The 20,063-nt window shown below is 40.3% G+C and overlaps 1 protein-coding gene across 2 annotated transcripts in view; it reads right to left on the reverse strand.

Moving 5' to 3' along the window:
* The window catches only part of nrg3a (neuregulin 3a), a 412,241-nt gene that overhangs the window by 57,347 nt on the left and 334,831 nt on the right, over positions 1–20,063 (reverse strand). Inside the window, exons 3-4 of one of the 2 annotated variants that reach the window (XM_032540921.1) lie at positions 9,584–9,657; positions 5,865–5,867 (exon numbers count right to left, since the gene is read on the reverse strand). In XM_032540921.1, coding sequence (XP_032396812.1) covers positions 5,865–5,867; positions 9,584–9,657 — 77 coding nt within the window. The remainder of the gene's footprint in view (positions 1–5,864; positions 5,868–9,583; positions 9,658–20,063) is intronic. The other variant, XM_032540923.1, reaches the window with a different exon arrangement.

The following is a 20,063-nucleotide window of genomic DNA, read 5'->3' on the forward strand; positions in this document are numbered from 1 at the left end:
TGTGTCCCAGTAGGCCATTCCAGCGAGCCAACGCAATATGTGGAACTGGCAACACCTTATGCCATGCAGCCATTACTAAAGCAATTAATTACGCCTTTTGTTTTAGACTGCTATGACATGTAAGTTGACATGTAAGTTATGTAACTGCTTTTGTTAACTTCTCAACTTCTAACTCAAGTTCTTGCCAGCAATAGGTCCACTTAATTAGATCCAACTCCTCCAGCAATTATGTGGTCATAAAGATATGTATTTGGTTAATTTTTGGTGCCATTCCAATGTAAAGTTAGAGACTTACCATACTATTTGATTTGTTAATTAACATTACAATATCCTTGTCTTAATTATTTTACACATCAGGTTTCATTATTGAAAGAACGTTCATGAACTATAACTAATTCTGTTGCAGCAGTGAGGGAAATTACCCTGATTTAAGTAATCATCAAACCTGGTAGCTCCTATATTGACTCTGGGTGTCTGGTTTTCGTGCCTGCCCTACTCCATTATATAAAATCTGTGTGTAATTAACGTCTGATTTAGTTCAGTTTAACAGCAGATCGTGGATTACTTTTACTAATTGTAATCCAGTACATAATCTTGCATGCAAGCATAAACAAATACATGATGTATGGCGAGAGAGGACACTATGAAAGTGTAAGATGGATTTGTTTCATCTGGTTTCCAAGAGACCTGCTGTCAAAGAGTCTTATTTTGTAGTTTTTAATGGGTAATCTTGATGATAGAAAATCTTGCTCCTGGATTCAAAGGTTTCAATCTGCTCTTGGTGATAGTTGGCCATGGAAGAAACTCACATCTTTTACATCTTAGACCCCCTCTGGCTTTGGGTGTCGAGCACACAGACTGGATTTGCCTTGCCACAATAAGTCAGTATAAGAAGGAGGGCTGATACCACAGCTGATGCCAGAGATTTCAAGTACTTGTGAGCGTTAAGCCAGCTCTTTTCCTTCTCGTCTTTCAGATGGTGTGAATTCAACAAGATGTCTCCTGATATGCGGCTTTACACTTCCCAACACTGTGTGGGAATGCCAGCATGGAGACGCAACCATGCAGAAACACTAATGCAAAAAACTGAGAGCACAGAAACAACACACACAGAAATATGCACTTTAGGAACTGTGCCAGAATGAGTTGAGAAAACTAGACCAAGTGCGTTGGATACACAAGCTCTGTAGCTGCAACTGCACATTAACTCATTTAGTCAAATTCAAAAAGGTTGTATTATTTACTCTACAGCTCCTGTTCTGTACCGCCTACTGGGATACTATTTGTGCTGTTTGTAAAATAAAGACAATATGAATATGTTTGAAAAATATGACAATGTCTTTTTTCATCAACAAGTCCTATAATTAAAGCCCCTATGTCTGCGATTTTAAAATGTCTGACTCTGGCAAATCCTGGCTGTAGTTACAAAAAGCCCAGTTTCATGTCCTCATTTTCTACACCTGTGTGGATTAATGTATTGCACCAATGTTGGTGTCTACTCCACTATCTGTGCTTGAAATAACTTTTGGAGCTTTTATTGGCGTCTTTGCTCTTTGCTTACTTGCTTTGCATAATCTATCTGGGCCTGTTTTCTCGTGACTTTGCTAAATGTTAAAGATAGATACTACCACATGAATAGATTTGTGTCTTATATTTAATTGATTCCCAAAGTGTCTAAAGGTCAGGGGCAGCTGCAGAACGTCACCCTCAGAGCTCATGTGTGTTCCCTGTTTTGCCCAAGGACACTTAATTATTACTGTGTTTATTCATACCATGAATCTTCTATCCTTGTACTCAACTGAATAACGTTCTGTTGTGAGGATTCCTGCGTGGCTTAAAGCTGAAATGGAAGTATTTCTGCACAGTTGTGAATAAACAACACGCATCACTCGCTCAGTAGAGCCTTTTTGTAACGATCCAAGGTGACTCACGTTGCCCCTGCCTCAACAGTTGGCCCATGATAAAAGCATTAAGCTTTAAGCAATTGCACATTATATGCTTCCTTTATATCGTGTGGATTGAAACATCCAACACAATGTGAAACACAGGGTCGTATTCTCAGGGAAATTGCATGGACCTGCATGATTACCGCAGGGCTGTTGGATCATCTGCGGTGCACGCAAACCTGCCGAGCATGAGATCAGATGTCATAAAGATAGCGGGAATTAAATCGGTCTTTAAATCTTTAAATCGCTTTCTGCCTGTGGGTTGTGACATGATGCATGTCCAGTACTGAGGGTCAATGTTTCCCAAACTTAGGGTCAGGACCCAAAATGGGTCGCGGACCTGTTTTATTGGGTCGCCAATTGGCAGAGTAAAATGCATATCAATCTTATGTGAATGAGCGTTCTTTTTTGCTACACTGGTCTTTTCAGCTCAAATGCTGTGGGGTTTTCTCTCTCTCTCTCTCTCTCTCTCTCTCTCTCTCTCTCTCTCTCTCTCTCTCTTATCCTAGGAGGGGATAAGAAAATGAGTTGAGAAAGGGGTGAGACACACTTTTATAATGGAATAAATATACTTCATATACATTTAAATTCATGGTTTGTTCCGTCTTTTGTCCACAGTTTAAAAATGTAGATGTTACAATGAACCATGGTGTATTTTTATAAATTTGGGTCCTGGGGAGACACCAAATTTCTCTTTTGGGTCTTGAGCTGAAAGAGTTTGGGAACCCCTGCTGTAGGTGGCAGTATGCAGATTCTGACCAGACAGTCTCGGCTCCCGGGCCTTCGATTCAGAAGACCATGATTGCGGCAGGACTATATAGATCATTACAGTATTAAATAAAGATATTGATGTGGGGCAGAAGAGAGAGGGAACACAATTCAAAGAGAATGCATTCAGAGTCTGGTCTATGTTGGTGACTGAATACTGCATTATTCCATGAAAGTTCCTCAGAATGGGTCGTGCCAATCAGCACCCTCCTAGACAAGACAACAAAAGATGTCTCCACGACAAAAGCAGAACTCTGTTTCTTCTGCAGTGAAAAGATCTGACATACTGTATGTAAGGATGACAACAAAAAAAACTTTTGATTGTCTTTGACAGATTCATGGGAAACCTAAACAAGTCTTTGTTTAAAACACACACCATTATTCAAGTTAAGACACAGGCGGTATCGGGCCATGTCAGCATTTTGAGAAGTAAATGCACATCAGTGAGTAATGTGTAAACCTTCATATCTGCTGTTCTGGTTGGAAGTTAGTTTTTACTAGTGATGTCCAAATGAAGCTCGACATTCGTCGAAATTTCGGGCGGCAACTGGACAATCGGGGAAGTGGAAGGTTGTGGATATACACTAGTAGTCTTATAGACATACTACTTTTAAATCTTTATGATTTTTGTTTCCTAGCTTCATCACACCTACTTTAACCCTTTACTGTATGAATCAGACTGTAGTGTTAGATATTTAAGTTTCTTCCTTTACTTTCTCTTTTTCTTTTTCTTTTTTATTTCTACTTCAGTTATTTCAAACCAAAATTAACAATGAAATATAAAAACACAACAAGCGCATTGCATCACACCAAAGAGTTAAGCAATACCTACTGTATGAAGTCTGTCTGAAGGAGCTGGATAAAGCCAAAGCTAATTCTTTTCAACCCCTAATTCAACTTTAAATAGTTCCTGTATCTATTATATATTTTGTATATGTATGTATCATATATTTTATATCATATTCATAGCAAGGTAACAAATATACATAAAATATATATCATTTTAAACACCTATCAAACACTTTCATATTATCCTCATTTACCATCCTCCCAATCATCTCTCTTATCATCCACTGTTTTGACTGTCAGGCTTTGTTGATTGTGTGGGGAAGACCTTGTAGGTGGAAACAATGCATCAATAAAAATATCAAATTCTGGGAGCTTTCAAAGTTCTGCTTGGACAACCTCCCCTACCTTTGTATGCTGTTTTATTTCGTGCACCTGCAACCCAGCTGGGGCTGGATGTGCTCACTATCCACCGTCTTTGCCTTGAAAATATTTTCATACCACAGTACTATTAAGGAATTATGATTCCTCAAGCTTTAATGATTACCATTTGAACATTTTGTATATAGACTGTGTTCAAAAGTCTCCTACTGATGTTTGAGCTATGTCATTGAGATGCAGTCAGAGGGCCTTGTAGGGGACTGGTTTACTGGGACAGGTGCAGGTACATTCCTGGACTGTGGGCTTGGGACATTACAAACTATTTGAAATATATCACTTTGACCATCTCTGTGTTTCTCTGTGCTCAATATTCGATATGTGAGTACCTATGGAGAGATGAGTACAGTACTTTAAGATGTTAAAGATTTCAGTCTTGTACACCTGGTTGAAGCTGCCCCAGCTAAATCAATACAGATTTTCTCTTTTGTTAATGTCTGTTTTATTTTTGTACCACAGAGTAGCACTTTTAATTACTGTTGTATGTACTTGCAATGACAAAGTCAATTCCGATTCTAAAAGTTGAAACAGCTTTCAGTTTTTTATCAATGATCAGTCTACGTTAGTCTCTAATTAAAGCCTTAATATTCAAGTTTTCTGCCTTCTGTAACTTCAAGGTTGTTTTTCCACACTGACAGCATCACACGTACTCTGCATCATTTCGTTCCAACTCTTTATTGAAGCCGTGTGATGTTTACACTGCATGAAATAGTCAAACCCAAAACTAAAAAGTTTTTTATTGATGCAGCATCCCATCAAATGGCAATATTCTAGATGTTTTGTACATCATTTCACACACATTTCCCCTGAATTTGATATTTTTATTTGGTGTCTTTTTATTTGGTGTCTTTTTATTTGGTGTCTTTGTGTGATCTCCATTAGAATTTAAAACAAAGCTCCGTGGGTTTGGATAATGATTAGCGGCCTCCCTGTGGACTAATGCTTGTCAAACAAAGACGAAAAGAGAGAATTTTACTGCTTTTCTTTGTTTTCTATAATAAAGGATTTTGGACCATTTGTCTGACAAAACAAGAAATCTGAGAGACTTTTTCTCTCTAAACTTGCGATTTTTTTTGATATTCCAAATTATTAATCCATTAATTGATTAGCTGCTGTCCAGTTTTTCCTTCCTTCCCCTTGAATTTGTCTGTTAAATGCATTATGTACTGTCTGGTATTTATTCAAGTCTTGCATCACATTATTGATCTTTGATCTTTTTATTCAAAGTAAAAAAAAAAAAACTTAAATCATAGGGTATGGTACCCCTTGTTTTGTCTAGAAGACAAACATTTCTCTCTCTTTTTCTGGCTCGCCTCATATCTCACTCTCATTCTGCTTGTACAGACATTGGATTCATGACTCTCTTTCTGTCCTCTGGGACCCTGAGACTGTGTGATAGCCCTGCTCAGAAGACGTGTCCACTTTCATCCAGCCTCTCTCTTCCACACTTGCGCCCTCCTTCCCTTCCAGTGAGACCGCAGCGTGCCAGAGGTCCTTGGCAGCGCTTGTCTGCCCTGCTGGTGAACCTTTTTTAGCTGGCACCATTCAAGCCCCAGTCTATCTGAGGCCCATGCCACTTTGTCTTAGGAGATGAGTTGGACAGAGAACTGCATAGGCTAGGGAGAAGGTACAAGGTCTCACGCTTGGATGATGTGTGTTGAGGAAAGGATGGCACGGAGTAGGTTAACAAAGGACAGATGGGGGCGAGAGGTGGCCGCCTGGAGGGGAATTTGGATGAGGGAACGAGAATGTCAACACTGAGACAAGCTCGAGCACAGGAAACAAAGGTAACCCGGGAAATTAGGATTTGATGAACTGCGAGCAGAGGAGTCAAGGAGAGGGATGCTTTGACAAGATTATCAGAGGGGGCGAGGAAAGAAGAGGGAGGCCCAATCTGCCTCTTTTCTTTCCCAACTTTGTACTTACCAACTTTTTTGAAGCAGCAAGTAGTTCAATAAAATGGAGAAAAAAAGAGGAAAGGAAAAGGTGGCGTTACTGAAAAAACAGGCTATACAATACTGTGTTTTGTAGCAGAGATCATAAATGAAGAAATAATAAAGATATAAAGGCAGTCGAGACAGGGACAGACGCCAATGAGAAGGATGAACTGAAAGTCGGCCAATTAATTCTTAATATTAGAAAAAGGAATTGAGGACAGAAATTTGGCAGTGTTGGAAAGAAAACATGAATGAGATTAGAAATGAAAGTGGTGTGAGTTAAAGCTGATACCAGCAGAACGGAGTAGGGGATGTGTGTCAGGGGATCAACTGGAATGCCAAAAAGGGAAAAGACACTGTTTCAGAGTCCCCCATTCCTCAGTAATGACTCGGCAACTCCCAGACAAATAATCGTGAACTGATAATTACCTGAAGGAGTTGCCAATAATTGGATTAATAATCATTAATTTAGAGTGAGAAAACCAATTTCAGGTAATGGTAAAGATTCTGTACTTGGTTGGTTAGAGAACAACTTTGTTTTCTTGGTGTCTTGAACTTAATTCTCTTTACTGCTAGAGTTACACGGAATTAAGGTGCTGCAAACAGATCCTCCAGCTTGTTTTAGTTTTTTAAAACACAGAGAAAGCCAGGGCATGCAACTATTCAGCTTGTTCTCATGAACCACAGCCCATCAATGCATTTTACTAACTCAACTTCTTCCCTTTCCCGGAGTCTTGTGCTCTCTCGCCCCTCTCTTCTCTCCTCCTATCACTTCCTGCAGAGGTTTCTGCCTCTTAAAAGGAAGTTTTTCCATGCCTCTGTGGCCTAGTGCTTGTTCTTGTTGGGAACTTTTGGGTTTCTGTAAATACCATCACAGAGTACGGTCTAGACCTGCTCTTTTATGAAAAGCGCAATGAGATAACTGGTGTTGTGATTTAGCGTTATATATATATAAAGTATTTCTGATTCTGATATAAAATCGAAATGAAATGAACCATTCGTTCAAAAAGCTGCAAAAAGTCAAGGGAGGGTGGGTTGGTGTTAACATACAGGACTTTCAAGAAAAAGTTTCACCCAGGAAAGCATGCTCCTTGGGAGTGTTTTAATCCAAACCACAATCTTTTTCCTAATCTCAATCTTTTGGTGCCTACTCTTAACTTTCGTCGCGGTGAGATGCCCATATTTTCTGGACTAAATTTAACCGTAATCTCTCCAAAACGAGGGGCAGCTCGCGGTGCTCTCTACCCGCCTAAAAGTAACTTATTTTTGGCTAAACACATCTACTAAATGCCGCTGATTTGACCGAGCTGTGACAGAGGTCTGTAGCCGGCGTTGCAAAGCTCTGTAGCGGCCAAAACTACCGACAACTGCCGCTAGGTGTCATGGAGGTTGTAGTCACCTGGCGTCACAAGACCACCCGGCATCATGTGACCGGCGGTCTCCTAATTTCGTGGGCTATCATACGCTTTGGTGTGCATACATTTCATACAATATCATACGGACATGATAGGGCTGTAACCATACACCAAACTTTGGTTTGATTTGGTTCACGATTTCTGACCCACAATTCAATACAAAACTTTTAGCCGTCGGTACAGTTCGCTAAATTTACCAGACAAAACAGGATTAAGACACCAAAAGGACTACTAGTGAGTTAAAGATGTGGTAGCACTGGATCTGGACGAGAAGTGTCGCAATTTCGGTTTTATTTTCCATATCGTTACAGCCCTAGTTCATGAGAATGTGTTAAACTATTTTCTGTAATTTCCAAGTACGGATCTATTTTGATAAAACTGGGTACAGATATGTAAATTGCCCCCCTTCTCCAGCAACAAGACATAAACTTGACTATTGTTAACTGCTCCTCAGAGAAATTAAGATGGCTAGCTAGACTCTCTGTCCAATCTGAGTTTTCTCTCGCACAACTTTTTTTGCTGAGGTACCGTGCAGCGCTTAGCACCGCCCATGACGATTGTGATTGGTTTAAAGAAATGCCAATAAAACAGAGAATATTTTTCTTCCATCCAGGAATGTTGTGTGGACTAGCCCGACCCTCCTCCGCTTCGCAGTGTGTGGATGGTCTGGCAAAGCGAGACTGTGGGCCAGTTGACCCCATAGGCCAGTTGGTCAAACAGTTTCTGTCTGGTAAGAAATGAGGATGGTTACATTTTTTGGGTACCAATGTGTTCAGGTCAGTAGGATTGGTGTAGAAACAAAGCGATGGGCGTCACTTCATTGAACAGCAATGTTATTCTAACAAGGACAATTACCCTAACACTTGCTTGGAATTAAAACCCTCATTAAGGATACTTAATTAATGATCTGGAAAGTATGGGACGTTAACAAAGACCAAGTGATACCAGTCGTGTTGCTTTTGCCACATTTCTTCTACATGTCTCATTTAAGGGCCATTCTCCTTTGCAATCAGTAGGCTATGTTCATAATGAGAAATTTAAATTAAATAATATTACCACAGAGAGGTTTTTTTTTTTTAAGTCTTACATTGGACAATTATGAGGTAAAAATACCTCATAACCACAGTACTGTCCTTCTATGGTAAATAGTGCAATTACAGCATACGCCTTTTTGGTAGAAAAGTCACAGATAAGCAATTTTATTGCGACAACGTTAGTGCCCCAATGACAAGGTTGCATTTTTTTGGGGAGGATTGAGAGCAACAGAGAAGTTAATTTGGCATAGATAGCGAGCGGTAAGGATAGAAGTTAGGGCAATTTCATTCTTTTCACAGGTATATGACATTTAGAAGACCATGTCTTTGGGAGATAAAGAAATGGGTGAAGTGACATTGGTCTAAGTAGGAGAGGATATTTGAGAAAGCAGGCAATAGAAGAAAAATGAAAAGGTAATATGAGAACAAATCATAAGAAAGGGCACCGTTGACATCCTGTAAACCCATACATTATTGGTACTTAAACATCAAAGACAAGTCAGAAATGTTAGTTTTATAGTCTGCTCTAGTATTTTGCAGTGCATTTGGCTTCCACTCCAGCATTGCATTCAATGTTTTTATCTGTATGCAATGAAGAAATTCAATTAAAGTCATTGTCAGAATTTGTTAAGGAATCATTTTTATATTTCTGCTTTGCTGTCGTCCTGCTTCACTGTGTGTATCAATGCATGTAATAGCATTGGTTTTCAAATTTAGACCCAGAGAACGCCTGGGTTTCTAATCAGGGACCGGGGCTCACCTGGGATGCCAGGTAAATGCAATTAATTTAACCACAGATCAAAAACCAGCCATTCTGTGGCTTCTGAACCGCAGATATGAGGTACATATTGTGCACGTAGATGCCCAATGCACGTGCAAGAAGTTTGGTTTTGGAACACTTATACAATTTACTGTGCAGTCTGACTCATGGTAGAGAAGAAATCTATGACTACTTTGGTGCTGCAATGAGAGAATTTCCAAAGAAATACCATTTATACATATTTCAAGGGAGAAATGTGATTAGAAAAAATGTCTAGATGCGAATAAATACCTTATAATACATCAACCTGTCTTGTGGGATGTTTGCACGAACAGTAAATGTTGGTATGTTTGATTTTACCTAGTGCTTTATTAATGTGGATCAATACTCTTAAGGACTCCAGTTGAACCCCATCAGCATCCTCAAGGGAACATGACCTGCTCCGTTTCTCTCAGGTTTACTTTTATCAATCGAATTTCAATCAAACGTGAAAACTTACTTGGGTCAGACAGGATGGAGTCTGTCTTGGGGAGGAACTGGTCACAGCGGATTCCCTGGTAGCCTTCTCGACACCTGGTGGAGAAAAAATAGAGGAATAAACCATCAGTCAATGAATCAGTTGAGAACGAGTGCCCCTACAACTGAAAAAAGCTCCTCCTTGTGTTTTTGTAACGGATGGAGGTAAGGATCAGTCCTTGCGGAAGAAGAAGAAAGTGCAAAGTAAGGCAAGCTGCCAGGAAGAAATTAATAGAGAGGTGATTTTTAAGGGTTGAAAACCTGCAATACACCTCAGATGTCATAAATTTTCTTGAAAGAGCTGTCTTTTCAGCAAAAAAGCCCCAATTGAGCCTGCAGCAGAAAAGGAGCATCCGATCCCCATTAAGGGAAAGTCATTCAGCAACACAGAAAGGTCCAACCTGTCTCTGTGTTGCTGAATGAGTTTCAGCTTCCTTGCTTGGTTGTAGGAAATCTCCACAGAACACACCAAACGATGGATCAAAATTAAAAACCAAAAAAAGCAAGGAGGAAGAACTGTGGGAAGATGGAGCTGAACTTGCCAATGATGATGCATCTGCTGTAAAAAGTTTTTTTTCTTCCCTTTCCCTTTTTTTCTTAACCCTTTTTAGGAAGAAATGCCGATGAAAAATGCCCAATATATTGAAGACACATGCCATGGTTTCTGGAAAGTCCTCAAACGCCCAACACATGTCAACATTTGAATTGGATTGCCACGTTCTTGAGAGTGCCAGTAAGTCAATGATAATTAAGCAGCCAATAAATTCTAAAATGTGCTTGGGCTGCTCTTCAGAAATATGTCCCAGGAAAAGATGCGGTGCAAGGATGTGTTTTTAATCAAGTTGAGCTCAACAACTACATCCTCAAGTATATCTTAACTTAAGTATAGTCTTCAAGTGCTCAGAGATAGCACAGAGACTAAAATGTCAGCATGGTGTGATTGATAACATCTGTGTACGTATGTATGTATGTATGTTCCAGGGTGCTGGTGTTGTGCATCCTGGCTCACTGGCATGGCTTACTGGGACACTAGATGGAACTGAGCCATCGTTAACCAAATTAGTTTCACCTTTGCTTTTCCTGCTGTGTTACTATAATACTATTATGCATGCTGGTGCACTGTCCCTGCCATGGCATATTAGGAAACTTAAATAGAACAGGGCCAATGTTTTCAGTAACACCTGTGACTGTGGCGTCTGCCGTTCTGCAGCTTGACTTCACTACAGGTCAATGTGAATTAGCAAATTGGATCTTAAAGCCAACTGACATCCATAGAACAAGTAAGATTTCTTATAAGAATGAAAAGAAACACTCGTCATGGTAACACAAGGGCATTTTGTCCATTTGTCTGGTATAGCAAACAACTGCGTGTTTTCCTTACTGTATGCATGCAGGCTTTTTATAGTCACATTCATCACAACACACAGATGGTAATGACGTCAACCATGCGGTCAAGGAGGCCTCAGCACATCTCAACTCATCTCAGCATTTGTCAAGGCGTCCATATTGCTGCCTCTCTTCCAAGTTTGTTGTTCTCAACTTACACTGTTGCAAAGTGTGATGCCAAATATGTGTTGTGTGGGGGCAGGAGAACAAAGCGAACATAAAACAAGCACAGCTGCCTCGAATTAAAAGGTCCCATATTGTGCTCATATATTAAGGTTCAAACTTGTATTTTTGGGTGTCTACAAGAACATGTTTTACATTCTTTAATGTCCAAAAGACACCTTATTTTTCCATACGGTCTGTCTGAATGTACCTGTATTCACACTCGTTTTAGAGCTTGTCGCTTTAAGCTCTTCTCTGATTGGACAGCGTTTCTGGGTCTTATTTATTCACACTTTCTGAGTCTCTGCACAGTCATTGCAGCCGGGAAATGACTGTAGCAGCACATTATCTCTCTCTCTCTCTCTCTCTCTCTCTCTCTATACATACATACATACATACATACATACATACATACATACATACATACATACATACATACATACATACATACATACATACATACATACATACATGCATACATACAGTATACATATAGAAAGTTACATCACAACTGTAGGAACCAGCCTAGGATGGTTCATTTAAAGGCACCATTTCCAAATGATCTGGGTTCATGTCTTTGTAGATGGAGGGTTGTGATACTTTCGCTGTATTTAAATACCTAAAACTTCAGTGAAAGTTCTTGCTCTGTTGCTCTTTGGTGTTCAGACTTTGTGATCAAATGTCTCAGTTCAGGATGAAAGTGGAGCATGTCAACAGGTCACTTAAAACACAGGTGGACTTTTCTCTGTGGTAAATCTGTGCTTAACATCTCTCCGTGTTATTGTGACCTAAGCTGACTACATTTTGACAGGAGGCAACCTTTGTCCCGCCAAGTGGACAGGAAGAAGATAATTAAAAGAATAGAGGCTTAACGTGGTGACACTTTCTGTGTGCCATGCTCATTAGGGGAACTGTGGAAGTGAGACCGAGCACACAGCAGCAACTACATTTAACAGTGTGCCAAGAAAAACACTTAGAGGGAGATAGCACCATACAACTATGCACAATGGCGTAGACATAGCCTCCTAGTTGTGTGGTCATGAGTGCCCCAAAACATCTGTAATTTCCTACTTTATCATGTCTAGCTCTGTGCAGTGTATGATGTTACAGTATCCCAGAGAGATCAAAACACAGTGTTGCTTCATTAAGCTCGGAGATGTTAATCTAAGAATAGCTGAGAGACAGTCGAAGGGTACTGAAGAGTTGCATGCCTTCTAATTAGCACCACAGTCAGTTAAAAGAAAACAGGACGAGATGCCACGTGCACGCATGTGTGAGAGCGTGTGTATGTATGTACGTGTGATTCGCTCGCAAATGTACAAAGCAGCACAAAGCAGGGGATAAAGATAAACTCGTCGCCTGGAGGATGATGAATTTCTGCAAAATGAAGTGTGACAACACACGTGCTGGTGCACAAAGACACAACAAGGCATAGCAGTTGAAAAGCTCTCGATGTACTGTACACTTACATGTATGTATAAAGGAAAACATGCTATTTTTTCCTGTGACGTAAACGTAACGTTCCAGCTGAAGTTAAGGTGAGATAATATTAAAACTGAAACAAACATACTCCAGTTTTTAGAGTAAACTTTCTCAATAACATTCACACTTTGAAGCTGCTCAGCAGCCCTACAGCGGCTCCAGTTGGGGTTAAAACTGCTTTGCTCAAGGGCGCCTCGGGGATTGATCCTGCAAATACAGGATTTGAACTGTCCTGAGGCTGCAAATTAATAATAATGAAACCTCTAACTGTACAAGCACTGTTTGAAAGTTTGGTAAAATGTCTGGTGAAGCTTCTACACTTTTTCTCCTTTCTGAATTTGCATTACTGTACATGTGCACCTGCAGGAAATGTTGATGCTGCCTGGTTTTTCAGCTCATAGGCGCTAGGGGGGCGCGAGACGACCAATGTTCAACTCGAAAAAAGTCATAACCATAACATAACTATTCCAATGGCTCCGAAGTTGTTCAGTTAAGGTAAATTAAGCTAAACAAGGTTCACAGTTTCCCTTTAAATGTCATGACGGACCATTTACTGCTCTGTTCAATGCCGTACCGCCCTGTTATTTAGATAATTTGTCCAATCTAGTGAGACTGGAAGCTGAAAAGAAAATGAAGATTTCTGAAAACGTTCTTCTCTGTAATCGAATTGTTGCACTTCTCTTCCTATGTTGGTGCAAAAAAGAAAAACATTCATCATGTTCACTGATTCCCCTCTCAACTACTAAAGATACGAGACAAATGAAATAATGAGGCAATTTGCAGTGTCAAGCATAAAAAGAAACAGAGATCCAAACAACTGCTTCTTTCTCCTTAGCAGGGCGTCCATTTGGGCCAATTTAATACACTGCAGCTGCACAGCAGTGTGAGGCTCAATTGTCTATTAAAAGAAAATATGCCACAATGCATTGGTCAGACTGTGACAAGTTGTTTCAATGATCTTCACATCGTGGGCCATTTTCTCTGCATGAAATTCATTTTTGAGCAAAATGGGCGATACTTATCCAGTAAACTGGCCAACAAATAACGGGAAATAGCCGAGGAGAAGTGTTGTTTCTGTCCCAGTTAAAGCTTCACCTTACAGGAATCTGCTCAGCAAGGGTTTCCCATGGTAAAACATCACCAAAACTGCTACATAACCTTTAGATTTAAATGGTTCATGCATCCCAATCTTTAATCAAAACAATCCATACTTATAGTTAGTAATTTAGTTTATAATTATTTTCCTAATCAACCCCTGAAGTACTGATTTAACTTCTTTACTCAAAGTACAGGCTTGGAAACTTACTTAAAGTATACAAGTATAAGTAGTCTTGTGAATGACAGCACACACGTTACTAGAGAGCACGCTGAGGAACTTCAGTGGACATGGAGGACACGTCTTTATAAGCCATGGCTTACATTTTAAATGGATGTCCGCCAACAGGCCTAAAACATGACATATATGATTATAGGGACAGAGACTGGGACTCCAGGTTAATAAGAGTCTGACTGAGTTACAACGTATGAATTCAGTTGTGATTCTGTAAGAATTCACAGGTCCAGTTTCTCTTTTTTAATCTTCCCCTTTAACATTTGAAGGAATCTACATGTATGTGGATTTACATGTGTGTGCTCGAATAGGGCTTTTGGAAAGAAATTAAAGGATAAAATATAAATTACTAAACTAAGACAATTAAGAAGAGTTCCGCAGTACAGGAGTCATTCCTGATGCCTACTATCTCAAACATGTCTCTCAGATCAGGCCGAGGAGGATCGGGAACGTCTTGCTGCTTGTCTGCTGAATCTCTGGGATCTCTGTTTTCTGTCACCGTACTTGCTGCTACGTGCTAACGTTAGCGCCATCAAGCCGCATTGATTTGCCGCGAATGAATGCAGAATGCCGAATCTGTCGAGTTGTCTTAGTGGTGCGTCAGTATATTCCCATCCAATTAGATTGAATATGGTATTGATGAAGCGAACAATGATAACAATAACACCAGTGAAATTATTTGAAAGTTGATAGTGAGGACTAGATGAGGACTGGATTTAAAGCGGATTCTGGTTTCCAACTTGACCCAGGTGTGTCTGTTTAAACACAGACAGAGACGATGTCTCTCTGTTGATGCTTTCTTACAATCAAGCAGCATGCAACCAGCTGACAGGTGGAACACACACACCTACATCACTGGCTAACTTACTTTAAATTTGAAAGAACTATAGGCTTAAATGAACTGACAACACAAGTCACATGACTTACAGTTCTCAAGAAAGGTAATGGGAAAAAAATGACATTTAAGCATGATTTCATATATACTTCTATAATCATGTATTATTATCATATTATGCATGATTATGCCTTTGTGTTATATGAATGAATTCCATTAGTTTCTCTATGTGTCCTCCCTGAAGCAGAATCACAGCTGTCTGTTCCTAAATTACCAACTAAAGACTGAACCCTATCCTCTCCAGCTGTACCGAAACTTCCACAACAGGACTCAGACACACACACACACACACACACACACACACACACACACACACACACACACACACAATCTCAACTGATTATCTTCCGGACCGCTAGTCTCTTTTTCTTTTCTCACACTTTTTTCTCCGTGTGGTCGAGGTGTGAGGCGCGTGTCCGCGTTATTCTCCGACAGTCACTCACAGTCACACCTGACAGACGACCTTTTGTACAAAACTAAAGTAATGAGCCAAGTTTGTGAAATGTAAGGAGTAGAAAGTACCGATATTTGTGTTAACATGTAAGGAGTAAAAGTAAAGAGTCGCCACAAAAAGAAATAGTAAAGTGAAAATATCATAAAAATCTACTCAAGTACAGTAACATATTTGTACTTTGTTGCTTCCCATTTCTGTCAATGCTCCACATGTGGACATTTGTTTTTTTCTAAAGATGTATTGTGATAAATGAGAAGATTCTCATTACTGATACAACGTGTTTGCAAAGGAGAAACGGAGACATGGCTGTTCTCAAGGGAAACCTTCACAGTAGCTTTATAGGATTGGGAGTAAACATTCCCAGCAAGACACTGAGCGAGTCAATTAACCAACCAAATTATACTCATTTAACAAAAAGGTTTCTTGATTTAATAAGCACTATCATTGCTACAATCACACAAGTGCTAAGACAATTCTTCACCAAGCTTTGGATAAAGTAATTAAAAACAACAGGACAGGAAGGCGTGTAAGAGATATTCTTTGTTTTATTTGTAATGAGGTTTTAAACCAAGATAATGACGATTTTCAAACGTTGTCGTTGGTGGTTTGCTACAACGAATACTCAGTTAAGTCATATCATTTCATTTATCAAATCCTAACGTAATCTGATATGTCTGCTCAGCTTTAATAGCAACTTGCTGCTCAGAGGTTTTTTATTTTATTTTTTTAATCAAACCTGCAGGCGACAAAATACAATTGACAGCCCAGACTTCAGTGGAGGCTGGTGAAGATTGCTTTTCTTCTTTAAAGACATTATGTATCTCTTACCCGTATTTGTTTCCATTTATTCCTCCCTTTCTCGATGGAACAGAAAATTTAAATAAAACTCTATCTTTGCTGGGTATCAAGGGAAGTCTTTTCTGTCATTTTTCCCAGATGATTGAAATGCATCTGGGTTCCATATCTCAATCTGACAGTTTATAAGAGGCAGGAAGGGAGTAAACCTGTGTGCATGTATATATATATATATATATATATATATATATATATATATATATAATATGCTACTCTAAACATGCTACCTAAATGTGCAGTTTTACTGTGTCGGGGGTGGGTCTCCCCAAAACTAGTCAGTATCTGGTGTTTGTTAGGATTGTATCCCCATCTCTCTCTCTCCTCTCCTCTCTCCTCTCTCTCTCTCTCTCTCCTCTCCTCTCTTCTCTCTCTCTCTCCTCTCTCTCTCTCTCTCTCTCAACTTGACTGTTTGTCTTTGTAACTGACTGAGTGGACAAACTGATGGCGTCTGGCACTTTGGTAAGGTGTTCTCTTCACTGATGAACCCTAACACTAACACCAATACTGACTGGTTTTTGGACGGACAGGTTGAAACAGCAGCTGCTTCAGCGAGATCAGAGTGAATCAGCACAGCGGGTGGGGTGTTACACCCAGGCACCGAGAGCTGAGCCAGAAGGCAAAGCTCTCGATCTACCGGTCAGTTATCGTTCCCACCCTCACCTATTATCATGAAGGCTGCGTCAGGACCGAAAGAACGAGATACAGGGTACAAGCGGCCGAAATGGGTTTCCTCAGGCGGGGGGCTGGAGTCTCCCTTAGAGATAGGGTGAGAAGCTCAGTCATCGGTGAGGAGGACTCCCTAGGGAGGTTTTCCAGGCATGTCCAGCTGGGAGGAGGACCCGGGGAAGACCTAGGACTAGGTGGAGGGATTATATCTCCAACCTGGCCTGGGAACGCCTCCCCCTAGTTGGAGCTGGTTGATGGCTTAAGTGGATGGGGAAGTTAAGTGGAATACGCAGACGAAGATGGATGGATGGATGGATGGATGGATGGATGGATACTGTAGATACCACACAGCAGAGAGATGACAGGGACAGGCATGCAACAAAGGTCCCTGGCTGAGCATGATGTTGCAGTTCATGCTTGTTTCCAAGGCCACAGCACCCCAACAAGACAAGTGTACTAGTGGAGTGGATAGACATGCTACACAGACATGTTCTTGGCTGTGATATTTTTACAAATCATTTTGTTACCTCAATACCCATGTCTTTTTCTCTGCTCCTCACTCTCCTTTTTACTTCCAATGTCTCTACTTTAAGTAAACCAAAGGGACAATAGGGGTAGAAACCAACTATATGTGGAGACCAGACAGATAAGGTATGTATGGCAGCACCTACATACAGCCCCCATGAAAAGACCACAGGCATTACACATACACAAGATTTTACTATTTTTGTATTTTTTTAGGTCATTGTTGACACATAAAATGAATTCAAACTGAATAAGAAGAATTCTTTGGGCACCCTGTCTAACATATTTGCAGCTCTGGATGCTCTTTTGCTGTGGTCTAATTATGGTACAATCTAATTCCAATTTAATTTCTGCAAATTGCCTCTATGAAGTTATAATGACTAAAGTAGCTTTTTGAGTAAGCCTGACACTTCCAAGGTGAAGAAGAACATGTTCCTCTTGCAGCAATTTAAAAGTTGGACAAACGAATGAAATGTAAGGAGAAACTTTAACCAACCTCCATCTTAAATTTTAAATCTTGAGTCAAGGCAGGTGTAAAAGCTAAGAAACCAACCCCGCAAAAACACAATGATGCATATTTTCCCAATTCTGTAAATCAAACTCTGAGCAAACAGTGAGCGTAGCCATCAATGTATCTCCAAAGTTCACAATGATCTGTCACGTTTCCTGCTCTTTGCTCTCTGGATGTTTACAGTTGTTAAGCGTGAATGGCTGCTGAACTTCCCCCATTTTTAAATAAGACATGGCTTCCACTGAATGTTGCATACATGCCATGGTGTTTGAATGTGTAGCCTTTCCTCCATCTCACCACGAGTCCTGAAACTCTCTCTCTCTTTCACCCCTTTTAACAGGGGCAGGAAGATCAAAACTGAATTCACAGCTTGGCCTGGCCGCTGATCCCAAAATTGAAACAATTTCCCTGCTGTACCTCATATTTTGTTCTTTCTTACCACTCATCTTTAAACTCACTTCCATTTCTTCATCCTGCTCCTCTACTTCTGCCATACCTATTCCCTACTCCGTTCAACCAAAGAGACAACTGGGATAGAAGACAACCCTTTGTGGAGGCCAGAGGAGGATGTTTGGCACCACATGTAATTGTCTTTCACCCAACTCGTTGTTATACATTGAGCCAAAAAGAAAGTCAAACTGGATTCAGTTCATTATAAGCAACCACTCTTATACAAAACAAAAGTCTACATTAGTTCATCCGGCATCTTCCAAGCAGTCAGTAGCACCAGATAGCAGAAATCAAGAGTCACATGACAGACAACCAATAAGAAAGGATCTCTGGATGTTTGTGTCAACTGCTTGAAAAATGTATTTCCATGTATTTCCTCTTGGCAAGCAAACCTTCTGTAGTTATGGAAGTAGTGACTGTCCAGAGAAATCACAGCATTGGCTTTTTGTTCGATTGAGGTCTGTTAACGTTCACTAGCAAAGGTTTCATGGTTGTGGAGTTTCTGTTGTAGTTTTATTTTGTTGTTTCACTGCTCTTCTATGTTATGTCTTATTTTCTTCCTGTCTTCTACTTTCCCACCTGTGTGATTACCTGTCCCTGCCCCTTTGCGTTGCACCTGTGTCTCATTGTCTCCCCATGTCTTGTGTATTTAAGTTCAGTCTTCCCTTTACTCCTAGGCGAGATCGTCTGTTGTCCTCGTGTGCAGCCTTCGAGCGTTTTTCCTTGTGTTCCTGTGTTTCCTGTGTCGCTTGGTTTTTGACTACTGCCTGTTTTTGGATTTCCCTTTGCCTTAGGATCAAACAACACAAAGTCTCTAAAAGGTTTGTGGCTTCATCACAGAGGATGAAAGAATAAAAATATGGTGTGTAGTTTCTGTTGGCCTCATGAGGAATTCTAAGTAATGACAGCAACAGTGTTGGTGTGTCCACATGATACAGGCCTTCTGTGATCAGACACCACCCCCACCCCTCCTCCTCACAGTTGCTAGTAGCCAAGTAGGGCACGGAGGATTAAAAACGGCAACGGCATGAATGTGACGGAAGTTCGTTGATATCAAAAAGTAACGCACTAAACCTTTAAGTCATCTTGGAAATACGAAAGGAGTTACAGCGTGGTTATGGAGACTAGCCATGCAGCTGTTGTAGTCCCTCTTCAAAAATTTAACTATACACATGGAAGATGCCACATGGAGGCCGGCAAGAACTGTGATTAGTCAACATGTGCTGCTCGTGTTTCTGATGCTGGTGGGGATTTATGCAACTGAAAGCAACACAAAGTTAAAAAAAAAGTTAAGTTACTTTTTTAAGAACGTTAAAAAAGTAATACAATTACAGAAAAAAACATTTCCAGGTTTACAATGCGTTCCTGTAGCAAATCTAGTAGAAATGGTCAAAAAGTCAATATAAACCTCAAATTATTACTGCAGTACTGTACACTTTCTACGGTCTATCCACTGCTAGCACAGTTACCTGTGGCACGCAGCTGCATTTTCCAAAGTTGGTTGTGAATGTTAAATGTAACTAAAACAAGGTCCCCAATGGAATTCCTTACAAACACTGAGTATCCAAGATGGCTGCAGCTGACGTTCTCCATGAAGATCCACCTATCAACCCTATGGAGGGCGAGTATTTCAGATTTTCCACAATCTTTTCTTAACTAACCATGCCCACGATCAGTGACACAGTGACAGAGAGACAATAGAAACACAAGAGGAGTTTCTAGATTCTCTGGCTGCTTAGTGGAGTCC

This window comes from Etheostoma spectabile, chromosome 17 (assembly GCF_008692095.1).
Source record: "Etheostoma spectabile isolate EspeVRDwgs_2016 chromosome 17, UIUC_Espe_1.0, whole genome shotgun sequence".
NCBI classification, from domain to species: Eukaryota; Metazoa; Chordata; class Actinopteri; order Perciformes; family Percidae; genus Etheostoma; species Etheostoma spectabile.